Consider the following 15,244-nt stretch of genomic DNA (forward strand, 5'->3'; position numbering starts at 1 on the left):
AAGACATTGACAAGGGACAAAATAGGCATAAGGCAAAGAAGTAAATTGGCAATGGACAAAAAAGGGTAAGGCAAAGAAGTAAATATGTTTCATAAATTGTATTCCACAACCCATTTAAATGAAAAGATGGTAAGATGAGAGAAATACACAGAATTACACATGAGCTAAAGACATTTTCATATAAATCACTAGTTAAACAGAGGACTGTGGAAATGTGGAACTCTGTACCAAATGAAATTGTTCAGGCACCATCAGAGAAAGCCTGAATAAGTTTTGGAAGCATCAATAAAATATTTTGATCCGAGAGCCAAATTCCATTCTCTACAGAGTGAACCCAACCAGAGCAACTTTCTGGAAATGGGCAATTAGACCAGCAGCCAAGATCTATGTCAATTTAAGAATTAGGTGGAACATGGAAAGACAATTAGTAGTAGAACAGTATATCTGGACATCATTGTTACTTTTGGATACTAAGTGACATTGCTGGTAAATGATAATACTGTATAGTGTTTGGGGAATATAGTAATAGAGTATGATTCTGAGCATATTTTGTTGAACCATATCAAGTATGAAAACAAGGGTGTAATATATCGGTTAAAATTGGGATTCATGAAAAAGTAATAGACATATCGACAAAAAAAAAACCTTTCATATTAGCCAAAATGACACAGAGGAAATATGACTCTCAGAAGACTACCTACCTACCTACCCCCTTCATAATTTTCTAAGTTAGGTCAAATTTGGTTAGAGTGTAATCTTATTCTAGTCTAATTTAACAATTGAAAAACATGAATTTTGCATTTGTTTGCTGCTGAGAAGAGCATGGACACCAACAGCTGACAGTTTGCTTTCAGCCACAATCATCTTAGTACTCCATCATGAGTGTAAATGGTATATTTCGACTAGAATATTAGACATTTAAGTATACACCATGACTGACTGTTGGGGAGGCTCATGTCTTCCTGTCTCTGTCCTCTTTAAGCAACTGCATTAACACTATGTATTTAACCACCACATTTTCTCTAATATACTATCGCCTTATTAGATGAAGATATGTGTTCTACTACTGTTATTATATTCCCTAATGACCACACTAAATCCCTAGTATTACCGAATTCACAATATTCGATGTTAATAGCCATAATGAAGATAATGTTACTCACAACCTACTGTACTGGCGATGCGGAACTAAACTAGACTTTTCCCTTATATTCCCCCCCCCCCCCTCAAAAATCATAGGAAACAACACCATTTCCTTCCATTCTTCTCTCAGCCTTCCTTCCTAACCAGGCCATGACTACCTCTCCTCTCTAAATAGCTGAAGAGCGTAACCTTTTTTTTTCCCTTCTATTACATAACTGATGACGTAAGAGCGACTGACCTGCACCACCTCAGCTGGACGTTTGTAATCTATATTAAATAATATAAAAAAATTCCTTTGCATGAAATTGAAAATAAGTTTAAGTGGAGGGGATCTCAGTCGTTAATATATTCATTCCCCAATCGAGATATAGTCGATTAATTCACAGTGTAATTAAAGTCAGGGAAATTGATGTCACTCAGCATCATTGTTCTTTCTGGCCATAGCTGACCGGCGTTCTTGTGGAGTGAGAGAACTGTCATTTGTACTAGATGAAATGTGTTCAAGATAAGCAAATGAACACAACTCTTGTAATTGTTCAATAAAGATGCGAATGTATGTGTGATAAAAAAAAACAAAGCTGTCATTGATGATTGGAATAGCATCAATAGGTGGCAGTAGTAATGCTTATCTTTCACCATCTGTTTAACATTTTACATGTTACACCTTGAAATCTTCAAAAGATAAATTACTATAAGATAATGCATGTAGAACTTTTTCGAATGGTTACCCCTGGTTATGATGATCATTGCGGTTTTTTTTTTTTAATCATGAGCAATAATCATAGAGCATGTGTGCCCTAGATGGTCAGGTCACTTTTATCATATTCGTTTTTCAACCTTTGTATCTCTTATATGAAAGATATCTTATATCCTATGTTATATAAAGAATAGTTTCATACAATTCTCATTATATTGATATGCAATGCAGGCTTTCCTTTTTCTTTTTTTATTCCTATTTTATCCCCCCTTTTGTTTCTTGTTCTTTTATTTTCCATCTAGATTTTGTAAACGCGCTATCCATCTTTTTTTTTTTTTTTTACTTTTTGACTCTTGCTCTACTTGTTTTTGTTCCTTTCTTCTCTTTCATTCTCGTGGTTTATAACAATTTTCGTAATAGACGTAAGGGTCATCCCTACCGCCATCTAACAGCCATCAGACCTACTTCATCCAGTTGTCATATTTTGTAATTTTTCGGCATATTTTCCCCCGGCGAGGTAAGATGACATCTGCTAAAGCTCTGTGGATATTGAAGGTTTGTTGGTTGGTTAGAAGGGGGGGAGTGGAAGCGGTGTGTGTGTTGATCTGTTGATCCTTCCTTTATATTGTACCCTCTCTGGCCACACAAGGTCGGGCCAGAGTTCATACCTGAGGGAGGCGCCATAGTGTCCCGGGCCAAGGTAAGAGGAGGTATGGTGTCCCATGTGTGTGTGTGTGGGACTGGCTGGGACGCTTATGTCCCAAGTTGTTGTACTCCTCCATACCACCATGTAGCTTCTGGCAGCCGCATCACATAAATCACTTGATTTTTCAGAGGATTTAGAGTAGATGATAGGTTAATCTCCAGTGTGAGCCATCGTGTTGAGGAGGATAGGTGTTTTTTGTGGTCGTAAGTGTGATGTAAATGGGTGAATGGTGGTTGTATAAGTCTTGAGGCAGTGGGACGACATTAGAGTAATTTTTTCACCAAATGATAGTTTGTTCCCGGGAATGTGTACGTTACCCATGGTTGTTTATCTTACCGAAGTTCAGGGAAAATTTTTTGTTGGGGTTGGTTACGGCAAGGATATAATGGTCATGGACTAGGGACCTGGCTAGGTGGTGGTGCAGATACCTAGACTACCCTCCTGGAATTTTTTTTTTTTTTTTTTTTTTTTTACAAATGTAAGATTTTATGTAGTGACCGATATATGACATGGGGATAACACATCTCAGTGTAGGCCATCTTAGGCGAAAGAAAAGAAGGCAAAAGTTTATCAGAGCTCTACAGGCGTTACTAAACCTGAGTGTTATGAGAGGAAAGGTTGTTTGAAGAGAGGAAGACAAAAGATGAGAGAACTCGACAACTTAAAGTTGGTTGAGGGAAAATGCAAGCATCAAAAAGCCATTCCTTGCTTGGCTTGACCCTGCGCAGAAACCATGGGAAGCAGCAGCCAGACAGATGTCATGGGTCCAAACTTTGGTGAAATACGCTTTTGATATTTAAGGAGAACCCGTCGGCTAATGAAATATAGGTTTATTATAATATTACTTGGCATAATTTTATGGTTTTGTTTTATGATCTCCATTCTGATGATGGAGTGATTCTTGTTAGTAATGGACTATTTATGAATTATAGTCAAAATCCAAGACCATGATTGTTTTATGCTGTTCGAGCCTTATAATTGCTTTTCTGAACCATAAGATATCGAGTAAGTTAATGCAGTAAGGTGCCTAAAATGTCACGAGCTTTCAAGCACAATCTCCTAAACAAAGTCTCAGAAATACACCTATAAAAGTAAATTGCTGCCATATTTGATATCATTTCAGTTGGAAGGCTATGCAAGGCATACCATTAAAAGTGTATTTCCTGAATTCTGGATTTCACTTGTGTTTCTCTTTTAGGAACAGCTTGTGTAGTAGTTAGGTTACTCGACTGCATATAGTTAGAACTGACAAAGCTGGGGGACTTGCCAATCGATGGATTGTGTTCTGCATTGCTGTTATTGTCCTTAGAGAGCACAAAAACATTTGCAGATTAGGATTTGATACGTAATGTTTTGTTGAATGCTATTTAGACAATATGGCTTTGTATTTTAGGGAAAATAGGATATTCATAAATTTGAAAGTAGGTTAGGCACTTGTAAAATATCAGCAGATCCAATAGATACCCCAACTAACCTCTGTGATAGATGATATGACGAATGAAATATCACCTCAAGATCAGAGGGAAGGACAGGCAGGTCATGTTAGCTTGTAACACGTTGTTCACCACAAATGCTGTGCCTGAGAAAGGTATGAAAATAATACGGATATGATATTGAAATATCTCACAGTATGCTCTCAATGATGCCCTGCATACTATCCTTAAATTGCAGTACACTTTGCTGTCAAAATAGGCTTATAGGTATTCTGGCTCTTCAGTATCATCTGTTACTAAAATCCCCCATCACATCAGGATTATGTAAGGTTGAATTAGGCTTATGTTATATAACCTCTGGGCTTGTGAGTGGTTGTCATGGGTGGAGGTGTCTTTTGCTGGCCTCCTTCTGTACTCTTGCCAAAAGCACTTTCTGATCACTTATATGTTGACACACCAGTTATTCTTCAATTTCCTCACCAGCTGATATGTATGGCAAATGGTTGTCACCTAACACTTACTCATTTTGTGTAGAGTAATTGTACACATTACATGAGAAGTTGTTGGAGGTACTAAGGAAAGGCTACTCATTTTGTGTAGAGTAATTGTACACATTACATGAGAAGTTGTTGGAGGTACTAAGGAAAGGCTACTTCGAGATGGAAAAGCCTTGCTTAGGCTATTCGTGGTACAGTAAGGTAGCTGTTTATTTACAGAGAGACATGAAAAGTCAAGTTGTCTTGTGACATTGGACACCATCCTCCATCAAGGCATCTTTTGAAGATGACCACTGTTTAAGAGCTAATATTGTCAATTGATGGTGTAAGCGAATCAAGCAATTTCATATGTTTCATTTCTTCTGATGTATTATATGGTTCCTAATCAAACTAAAAAGTATTCAAGGATCCTTTTCTGAGAAGAGGCTGTGTTATCATCCTTTCTTGTCCGCATTTGAAAGTTGAAGTCTAGAACGTAGTGGTCTTTTGCAGTCAGGATCATGACATGAATACTGCTAGATTTGGTCTCCCCAGAACAAACAACTGCGTACCATTACCAATAGATTTTATAGTTTAGTGTCACTTTCATTTCCCATAAACTCATTTGCCAGAGATGTTGCATTAACCTTTTAACTCGCATACAGCAATTTTATGAAGTAGTTTGGTAGAGGTCTCTGGGCTGACTAGTCTGTGTTGCCCTAAACCTGGCGATTCAGGATGATATTTTAGTTTTTTTTTATGCCAATTTAAGATTACCAATAAATGCATTTAATTTTTTTTTATTGATATGATTGGATCAGGGAAAGCTTTACAAATACCAAGGAAGTATCCTAATCCCAGATTGTTTGTGGACCTATCTGTAAATAATTCTGTTAGTTGTTAAGGACATTTCTTGTGAATCTCTCTCATTTTGAGAGAGTCAAGAATTGGTATTCTCATGGTGTATTGTATGTTCTTTTCAGGATGCCTGCATATTACAAGTTCAGTGATGGCAGTGAAGGTGGTGGTGGAGAACGTTATAGGTCAGTTATTACAACATGAAGGTGTCTTGCCTCTCGTTTTTTAATTTCATAAATGAATGTATTCCTGAATAGATATAATGAACTTTTTTTTGTACTCCATCATTCTTTTCTCCTGTAACGTAAATTGATGTTAAGTTACAGAGGACGAGGCCGTGGTGGACGCCATTGGGGTGGCCGAGATGGTGGTGGTGGAGGTGGGCGAGGATATAGCCATGGTGGCAGCAGATACAGTAGTGATAGATATAAATGGAATGAAGGTGGAGGAAGACAGGGGACATATGGTGGTGGCTACCGAAACAGTAGTTACAGTCAGAGCAGGTGAGGTTGCATTCACTTACAAAGGTCAGCATGTTCATCCAGACTAACACCCATCACCCTTACACCAACATATGTCCTTGTTATGATGTGTTTCACCTGAAGTTTCACCTTTTTGGCTTTCACATGAGGAAGGTAAATGTGTTTTTATGGGTTCCACTTGATCTTCAGCATAATGCCCATGCCATTTCATTACACTTGTGTAATATTTTTATCTTCCTTGTTTTCTGTTTCTTACTTTGAACTCTGTGCATTGCCTTACTTGGTTACAGCACCCTAAACTCTTTACTGCATTGAATAGTAATGGTTGTTCTGTTGTATCTGCTTATTTGTAAACTACTTCTATGATCAAATAGGAATGGGGGAAAAAGCATACTTCCCAAGTATTCTCTGGGGGTCATAGAAGGTGAATAAAAGGGGTGGAAGCAGGGGACTGGAGACCCTCCCCATTTTCGTTGGAACAGAAGAATCTGCTCCAAGTGCACTTCACTTTATATAATGCTGGAAGTGGCAAATGTGTATGAAAGAAAGATTATGCTTCCAGAGTGTAAGGGAAATAATTTTATACACTGTTATAAAGAATTGTTTAATCACTTCTGTTAGTGAATACATTGTCTTTCCAGGTTGATTTTTAATATTTGGATGTAGAGGAAGGAGGGTGGCTAGTTTGAAAGGCAAATAGTATGATGGAGTGGGTGTTTAGGCATGATAGTAGAAACAAAATAGAGGGTTGGGATAGAGAAACAATTCTCCAAAACCAACATGCAAGTTGCATACCTTATGAACGTTGAATCTTTAGGCTTTGATATTGGTTCATCAGTCACCACTGTTTTGTTTTGTTTGTTGTGCTCCAAAACTTAACAGACTTAATAAGTTGCAGTTTGCATGCCTGCTATGAGGACATAATATACTCATATTGAGAGGATTTATAAAAGGAACTTCAACATTCATCCCCAAGATTAGTTAGAATCTTTCTTTCTTTCTTTCAAACTGTTCGCCATTTCCCGCATTAGCGAGGTAGCGTTAAGAACAGAGGACTGGGCCTTTGAGGGAATACCCTCACCTGGCCCAATTCTCTGTTCCTTCTTTTGGGGCAGATTTGGATTTCCTCACTTTGCATTCTTATGACTTGAAACTTGTAAACATGTTGCACAGTAACACAACCACTTGTTTGCAACTGGAATTATTTATTACCTTTAATCTGTTTTGCAATAATTACACTTTCATTCTTAACTGATTCTTGAGATCAAACTTCAGTAGATGTGATTTTTACAATTTTTTTTTTTTTAAAGTTTTCCTTGAGAACATTGCTGCCTCCCTGTTGGCAGTGATTTTGACCCTGACAAACACAGAAAAGAGTTTTTTTGATGTAGAAACGGTGTCATATATCCCATCTCCCTCAAGACTACCCTTGCATAATGCTTGGTCCCATGGATTTGAAATATGTTCCTCTTCATTATAACTTAGTGGTAGACATCAGTACAGCATTCCAAACACTTACAAGGAGCCATCAGTAGAGCATTCCAAACACTTACAAGGGAACACTTAATAAGGCTTAGTTGGAAAAGACTGTTTTAACATTTGGTTGGCTTTTGTGGTATGAGTTTACTCAGTTTAGAAGAACATTTTTACAGTAATTGTTGAGTCATTTGTGTTGGAAGGCCATAATTTGCTGGCCTGTGGAAGATTGATACTAAGGGATGTTGATATTTTATGTGGATGGTTAAATTGCTTAGAATTTGTGTTGTTGAGACAGGCATACAAATCTATATGCTTAGAGCTTATTTGAATGTGGAAAATAATGTTTGTGTATTGTTACTTCCTCCCAAAAGTAAAAATTGAGTCAAAGTAAGGTTGGATATTTGGTGTTTTACTGTTAACACTCTGAATGTCTCTTTAGATAGGTCTCTTTTAAGAATAGATTTAATTTCACATTCATTTAGTATTTCATTGAAATGGTTTTAAAAAGTTGTTTTATTTTTACTTTTAAGCTTGGAATTATAAGAATATTCTCTGTAATCTTCTTCCATTAAAGTAACCTGAATGCAAAAATGTATATGTATTTTGATTATCCCAAATTTGATTTTTAAGTTTCTTCTACATCATGTTAATTTTCATAAAGCTTGTAACATTAACATGCATCATGTGACATTCCTCAATGTGCTGCATAACGTACATATTACTAAAAGTTGTACTTACTGTCTGAGAATATATCCTAAAATACTTTGTAATTTGCAGGTATAGAAATGACCCATCATCAAGCCACCCTTGGGACAGTGGCTCAGGATCAGGCATGGGAAATATGATGGAGAGAGGAGAAGGAACTTCAGATTTGCTGAGGTCACTTGGTCACTTAAGTGGCAAGGAATCCAAAATAGCCATGGATATCATGAATGCAGTTTTATCCTCTGTATGTTTGATTTATGTTTATGGGTATCATTTGGCATATGTTAATCTAAGAATGCAATAGGGATGGTTGATTTTATACCTATGGATGTTGAAGTGATACATTTAGTCAGATCAGCTGGCTTGTTAAGCATAAATCATTACTATGGGAGAAGTACAGAGTACTTGCAGAAAATAATAGTTTTGAAGATCCTTTCTAATTAACTAGATGCACACCTAGCCATATGAAGTATGTGCTTTTGAATTTGTGCCAGTTCTTCCTCCTGGGCTTATCATATGTTTGAAGACTAGAACTTCTTTGAAACAGATTAGTGTAACTTATCTCCTAGAAAAGCATTTTGTTCTAAGTCTTCCAGGTTTTATCATTTTATCATTAAATTTTAGGGAGAATAAAAAGATGTTCTGGAAGGAGGTAAATAAAGTGTGTAAGACAAGGGAGCAAATGGGAACTTCAGTGAAGGGTGCAAATGGGGAGGTGATAACAAGTAGTGGTGATGTCAGAAGGAGATGGAGTGGGTATTTCGAAGGTTTGTTGAATGTGTTTGATGATAGAGTGGCAGATATAGGGTGTTTTGGTCGAGGTGGTGTGCAAAGTGAGAGGGTTAGGGAAAATAATTTGGTAAACAGAGAAGATGTAGTAAAAGCTTTGCGGAAAATGAAAGCCGGCAAGGCAGCAGGTTTGGATGGTATTGCAGTGGAATTTATTAAAAAAGGGGGTGACTGTGTTATTGACTGGTTGGTAAGGTTATTTAATGTATGTATGACTCATGGTGAGGTGCCTGAGGATTGGCAGAATGCGTGCTTAGTGCCATTGTACAAAGGCAAAGGGGATAAGAGTGAGTGCTCAAATTACAGAGGTATATGTTTGTTGAGTATTCCTGGTAAATTATATGGGAGGGTATTGATTGAGAGGGTGAAGGCATGTACAGAGCATCAGATTGGGGAAGAGCAGTGTGGTTTCAGAAGTGGTAGAGGATGTGTGGATCAGGTGTTTGCTTTGAAGAATGTATGTGAGAAATACTTAGAAAAGCAAATGTATTTGTATGTAGCATTTATGGATCTGGAGAGGGCATATGATAGAGTTGATAGAGATGCTCTGTGGAAGGTATTAAGAATATATGGTGTGGGAGGCAAGTTGTTAGAAGCAGTGAAAAGTTTTTATAGAGGATGTAAGGCATGTGTACGTGTAGGAAGAGAGGAAAGTGATTGGTTCTCAGTGAATGTAGGTTTGCGGCAGGGGTGTGTGATGTCTCCATGGTTGTTTAATTTGTTTATGGATGGGGTTGTTAGGGAGGTGAATGCAAGAGTTTTGGAAAGAGGGGCAAGTATGAAGTCTGTTGTGGATGAGAGAGCTTGGGAAGTGAGTCAGTTGTTGTTCGCTGATGATACAGCGCTGGTGGGTGATTCATGTGAGAAACTGCAGAAGCTGGTGACTGAGTTTGGTAAAGTGTGTGAAAGAAGAAAGTTAAGAGTAAATGTGAATAAGAGCAAGGTTATTAGGTACAGTAGGGTTGAGGGTCAAGTCAATTGGGAGGTAAGTTTGAATGGAGAAAAACTGGAGGAAGTAAAGTGTTTTAGATATCTGGGAGTGGATCTGGCAGCGGATGGAACCATGGAAGCGGAAGTGGATCATAGGGTGGGGGAGGGGGCGAAATTCTGGGAGCCTTGAAGAATGTGTGGAAGTCGAGAACATTATCTCGGAAAGCAAAAATGGGTATGTTTGAAGGAATAGTGGTTCCAACAATGTTGTATGGTTGCGAGGCGTGGGCTATGGATAGAGTTGTGCGCAGGAGGATGGATGTGCTGGAAATGAGATGTTTGAGGACAATGTGTGGTGTGAGGTGGTTTGATCAAGTAAGTAACATAAGGGTAAGAGAGAGGTGTGGAAATAAAAAGAGCTTGGTTGAGAGAGCAGAAGAGGGTGTTTTGAAATGGTTTGGGCACATGGAGAGAATGAGTGAGGAAAGATTGACCAAGAGGATATATGTGTCGCAGGTGGAGGGAATGAGGAGAAGTGGGAGACCAAATTGGAGGTGGAAAGATGGAGTGAAAAAGATTTTGCGTGATCGGGGCCTGAACATGCGGGAAGGTGAAAGGCGGGCAAGGAATAGAGTGAATTGGATCGATGTGGTATACCGGGGTTGACGTGCTGTCAGTGGATTGAATCAGGGCATGTGAAGCGTCTAGGGTAAACCATGGAAAGCTGTGTAGGTATGTATATTTGCGTGTGTGGACGTATGTATATACATGTGTATGGGGGTGGGTTGGGCCATTTCTTTCGTCTGTGTCCTTGCGCTACCTCGCAAACGCGGGAGACAGCGACAAAGCAAGAAAAAAAAAATCTGACTTTTTCTATTTTCAAGGTCTTTGAATTACTTCATATTTCCCATTTCGAGTACATCTTCAAGCTTGCGGTTTTCTCTATGATCAGTCTCGGCTTGGCTTGCCAAGCTAAGATCCACCAGTGATACCCTTTCCTATCATGATTGTGTCTGGTCATTGTCTGTAAGAGACTTTTGAGAATCCCAGGTTTTAGCACATATATGAAAACCTGTTGACTGGGTCATCATCTTCAATCTTTTTTTTCCCATTTCTTTGTTCCCTCTTATCTAGTTTCCTATACATCCAATCTGTCTTTGTACTTGTCTTTGTACTTGTTCATATGTCAGCCTTTCCTACTTTCCCTGTAAACAGCAGTTTCCCTAGGGATTTTGTTTTGTATTCTATATTCTATTTTTATTGGTATTCTTTTTTGAACAGAATCAACTATATTCATTCTTCATCAGGTAACCATTGGCTTTCATATACGGATGATACCACACATTCCTCCTTTTTCTTCAAATTGACTTTATCCTCAGTCTGTTTCTTATCTTCTCTGAACATCCTCTGTAAACTCAGACTTGGTCAGGATTTTCAAGCCGGGCAGGCAGTCAGGTATAGTTTAATGCATGTGATACAGCTTCTGCCCATCTCTCTCTAAATACCTTTATAACTTTTCTGTTTGATTTGATGGTGCTGTGATTCCTCCATTCATCACAATGAATATGGTATTATTGTCATGTAGTCCATATCTTGGAATTAGTACAGAATAAACTTAGCTATATTTTGGAATTTTTACATAAACTTATCTATATTTGCTGCAAGGAGCTTCTTCAGATGCTCAGATCATACTAAGAATTGATTTGTTCTCATAAGAAGTAATAATTTCTATATTTGTTGTGAAGAGATTAGGAGCCTTTTCAGATGCTTTGTCATATCAAGGATTAATGTGTTCTTGTAAAAAGTAATACTTTCACATTTTGGGAGTTTCTAGCTCTATATGATTAGAATTTTAGACAGTTGAGTGCAAACTGTTCAGACCTATCAACTCGCCAACATTAGACAAGTGCAGTCGGCCTGAAACATTAGGTTCAAGTTGTAGGTTGGGACATTAAACAGGAGCATTAGGTAGAAGTAGATGGCAGGAACTTCAGGCATACACATTTAGGTAGAAGTATTTGGTAGGAATATTAGATGGGATCCTCTGAGAACACTGCACTAAAGGTGCCCTCTGCCAGTGGCCTGTTAAGGGTGAGGTTCTAAAGATTATGAAGCAGCACTGGAGTTCACCTGTAATGGAGTTTCTTTTGCCATGGCCACCATCTTAGGGGAGTTCCTGAAGGGAATGGGTGTCAGAGATATAGATAGATAGATAGATAGATAAGTTATGTACGTGGGTCTTTCTTTGTTTCTTGGCACTTCCTTGCAAACGCAGGAAACGGTGATCAAGCATGATAATAAGATAGGTTACAAGAAAGAAATTGGCAAAGATTGGTGGAGTTCTTGTAATAAGGGAGTTGCAAAGGTCACCTTATTTAATTATTAGAAATTAGTTATGAGGTAAATCATTTATTTTTTTCTCGTCAGAGATATGATTTTAAAAAGAATGTTTCTTATAATCTCAGGATTCATCAGTTGGTGAAGCACGTGACTGGTGGGATAATGGGTCTCCTGCTAGAAAAATGAGGCGGATGGATTGGGTAAGTGTCACATTTTATTTTTTCAATGGTTTGGTGCAAGTTGCATGCCTTAAACAAGGGAGCATGCTGTTTCCACTGTTTACTACTGTCATCTCCATAGTGTAATGTTTAATTTGGGTGGAAAGTTTTCTTTTGTGTTCTGTTTTTTTATGGACTTCAGATATTTCAGTTGTAGGACATGCTATGCTCATCTCCCTCTGGTTTTGAATAACAGAATCTTCAAATGTTTTCTGCAGTCTGCATGATTCATTTTCTTACTAAACTCTCGGTACAACTTCTTTCATCATTTGTAAATCATCTCAAACCCATATGCAAAGAATGGTGCCAAGATTGCACCATTTACTAGTTTTTCTGTATGATTCAACACGCACAACAATGTGATTGACCTGTGTTCATGACTCATTATTTCCACAAATCACCAGAGAAGGGTGGTGGAGGCCACTTGAAATTAAGACTTTCAGATGCACAGGTTTCCTTTCACAAAAATGAAAGGTATTAATGAAAAATTGTGATGTGGAAAATGCTTCAGTTTGGGTGACTGTGCAGCAATACAACTGATCGTTGTTTGAGCAAGAATTGGTCATTATTGCACAATGGTTTTGAAAGTAGAGCCTTGTATTTCTTGGGATACCTTCCCTCACAGAGGCTCTTGAAAGGGCTGTATTTTCTGTGGGATAACTGAGTGGTGAGTGTCTTTCACAGGATGGGGCGCGTCCACCACCTATGTACAAGAATCCCCAACGTGATCGTCACTTCAGCCCTCGAAGGACCAGGGACAGCCGTGGCCGAGGTAGCCACACTCGTAGTCTTGTTGATTATCGTAAGATGTCAAAATTCCAATTGTGGAAAATTGAAATGGCGAGGCTAGAAATGCCTCGACCAGATGAAGTGGACAATAAGGACACAGAGGAAAAGGCTTCAGCAACAGTAGCAGGAAAGAGAGAAGTAAGAGAAGAAGAACAAGAAAAGGCCACAGCTGATGGAGAAAATACTCCTGCTGATGCTGACATGAAAGAGAGGTAAGCTTCCTGCATGTGCTGCTCTCAGCTGGCTCTGTCGAACCTGTGCACTTCAAAAATACTTGAGCTGAGATAATCTTATATGCTGATGTTATTTTTGGTGTACTTTGGGTAGGTAAATCCTCTCAGTCACTTGAGGGATAAATTGTTAGAGCTGCTTTTGTGTCTCATGTATTGAGATAATGTAGCCATTTGTATAAATCTTACAAAATTGATAGCTTGGGGTTCATTCTTAACAAAAATGATAATAATGATGTGATGAAGAACAGTCATGTAACATCAGTGAAGTAAATAGTGATAATGATGTGATAATAAACTTATGCATGTCACATCTTTACATTTATGTTAATAAGTTTCATCATATTTTTCTCATCTTGAATATGAGTACAACATAATATTTTTGGTGGCAGAGGCAACATTATTCCTATCGAAAGGTATTCTTTTTCTCTTTCTTTTTGTGTCCTATTTTGCTATATGGAGGCCTAACCCACCCTGAACAATTGTTAGGTCGATTTTGAGTGTGTACTGCTATAGGGGCAAGGTTGCAGAGACATTACTAACAGAACTACTGCCATCTTTGTTGGAATGGTTACATTGTTTTTTTACTTTCTTGACATTAGGAAAGGGTCTTTTGTTATGTCCTGCATCTATTGCTGATTGAGGTATTATCTAATGAGATTTAACCTGCTGTAAGCATCACTTGGACTGAGTTGTACTGTTAAGTACAAGTGATTTGTTATCAGTAACAAATTGTTTAACAAATAATGCAAATTTAATTAGAATGTTCTTTATTATGAAGATGAAAGAAACAGATGCATGATTCTGGAGTAGACTGCAGACATATATATATAATGTGGAAGTATCTTTATTCAGTAAGCATAGGCCTTGGCAAGGTTGTATCAAATAAAGGAACAGTAGCTCCATTTTCACACACCCACACTCTAGCTCTCATGTATAATGTACGAAAACCAGCACTTGCTATCCTTAGCCAATGCCCATAGCCTTGCACAATTTTCTTTGACCCCTTTTTGTGACAGCAGGTCACCCCCATATGCCACATTGATTGATTTTAGTCCAATTTGTGTGCTCCTCTAACACTTGTGAATGCTTTGTCTTCCCCTCCACCTTGTTCCCTTTTTATTGACATGTAGATTCTTTTATTATTCATTCTTTCTTCAGTTTTCTTCATCATATGTCCAAACCATATTAACACATGCTTGCCAGCACTCTCAGTCAGATTGTGTTAACTACCGCACCACACTCTCATATTCTGTTATTCTTTATATGATCAACCCACATTGTAATTTGCATCATCTGGCATTTCATTTCAAACACATCAGCCCCCTTCTGTTCTTTAGTATTCATGACTGAAGGCTCACATTCCTATATCTGTTGGGATTACTATGTCCCCAAACATACCTATCTTTGCTCTTGCAGACACTGAGCACTTCATCCACATGCTTCTTAATACACCTAGGACTGTAGCCCCCACCTTTTTCACCATATGATGCACTTCAGTCCCTATGGTTTTTTCTGCTTCCATGCCTGCACCAAGGTAACTGAGGATCTCCACTTCCTTCAGGTTCACCTAATTTATACTTCAATCATCAGGTCTTTCCCTCATCTTCTGCACCTTATTACAATGCTTTTGTTCACATTTATTCTAACTTCTTTCGTACATCTCCCAAACTCTTACCAGCCTCTAGATTTTTTTCTGCTACCACAGCTGTAGCCATCAACAGATGCTAGCAGATCTTTATCCTGCCTTTTACCTGCAGCATACCATAGGACTGCCTTTCATGCAGTACTCCCCTTTGTCAACAGATGATGATGCAGTATCACCAAAGTTGACTTTTCACTTGCATTGTAATGACAAGCAGGCAAAGTCCAGTTACTCTTATGTCTCTGTAGATATGGGGGAATAGAATACTACCCATGTATTCCCCATGTGTTGTAGAAAAGGAAAGGTATCAGGGAGTCGGAAATC

At 38.3% G+C, this 15,244-nt stretch overlaps 1 protein-coding gene across 8 annotated transcripts in view; it reads left to right on the forward strand.

Moving 5' to 3' along the window:
* Positions 1-15,244, forward strand: part of LOC139748254 (uncharacterized) — an 81,110-nt gene that overhangs the window by 18,357 nt on the left and 47,509 nt on the right. For 2 of the 8 annotated variants that reach the window (XM_071661173.1, XM_071661177.1), the window contains exons 1-6: positions 2,386-2,540; positions 5,439-5,498; positions 5,634-5,816; positions 8,052-8,223; positions 12,164-12,238; positions 12,941-13,257. In XM_071661173.1, coding sequence (XP_071517274.1) covers positions 5,440-5,498; positions 5,634-5,816; positions 8,052-8,223; positions 12,164-12,238; positions 12,941-13,257 — 806 coding nt within the window. In that variant the 5' untranslated portion in view covers positions 2,386-2,540; position 5,439. Of the gene's footprint in view, positions 1-2,338; positions 2,358-2,385; positions 2,541-5,438; positions 5,499-5,633; positions 5,817-8,051; positions 8,224-12,163; positions 12,239-12,940; positions 13,258-15,244 lie in introns of those variants that run through there. The other 6 variants (XM_071661176.1, XM_071661178.1, XM_071661170.1 and 3 more) reach the window with 4 other exon arrangements.

Source organism: Panulirus ornatus, chromosome 73 (assembly GCF_036320965.1).
Source record: "Panulirus ornatus isolate Po-2019 chromosome 73, ASM3632096v1, whole genome shotgun sequence".
Taxonomy (NCBI): Eukaryota; Metazoa; Arthropoda; class Malacostraca; order Decapoda; family Palinuridae; genus Panulirus; species Panulirus ornatus.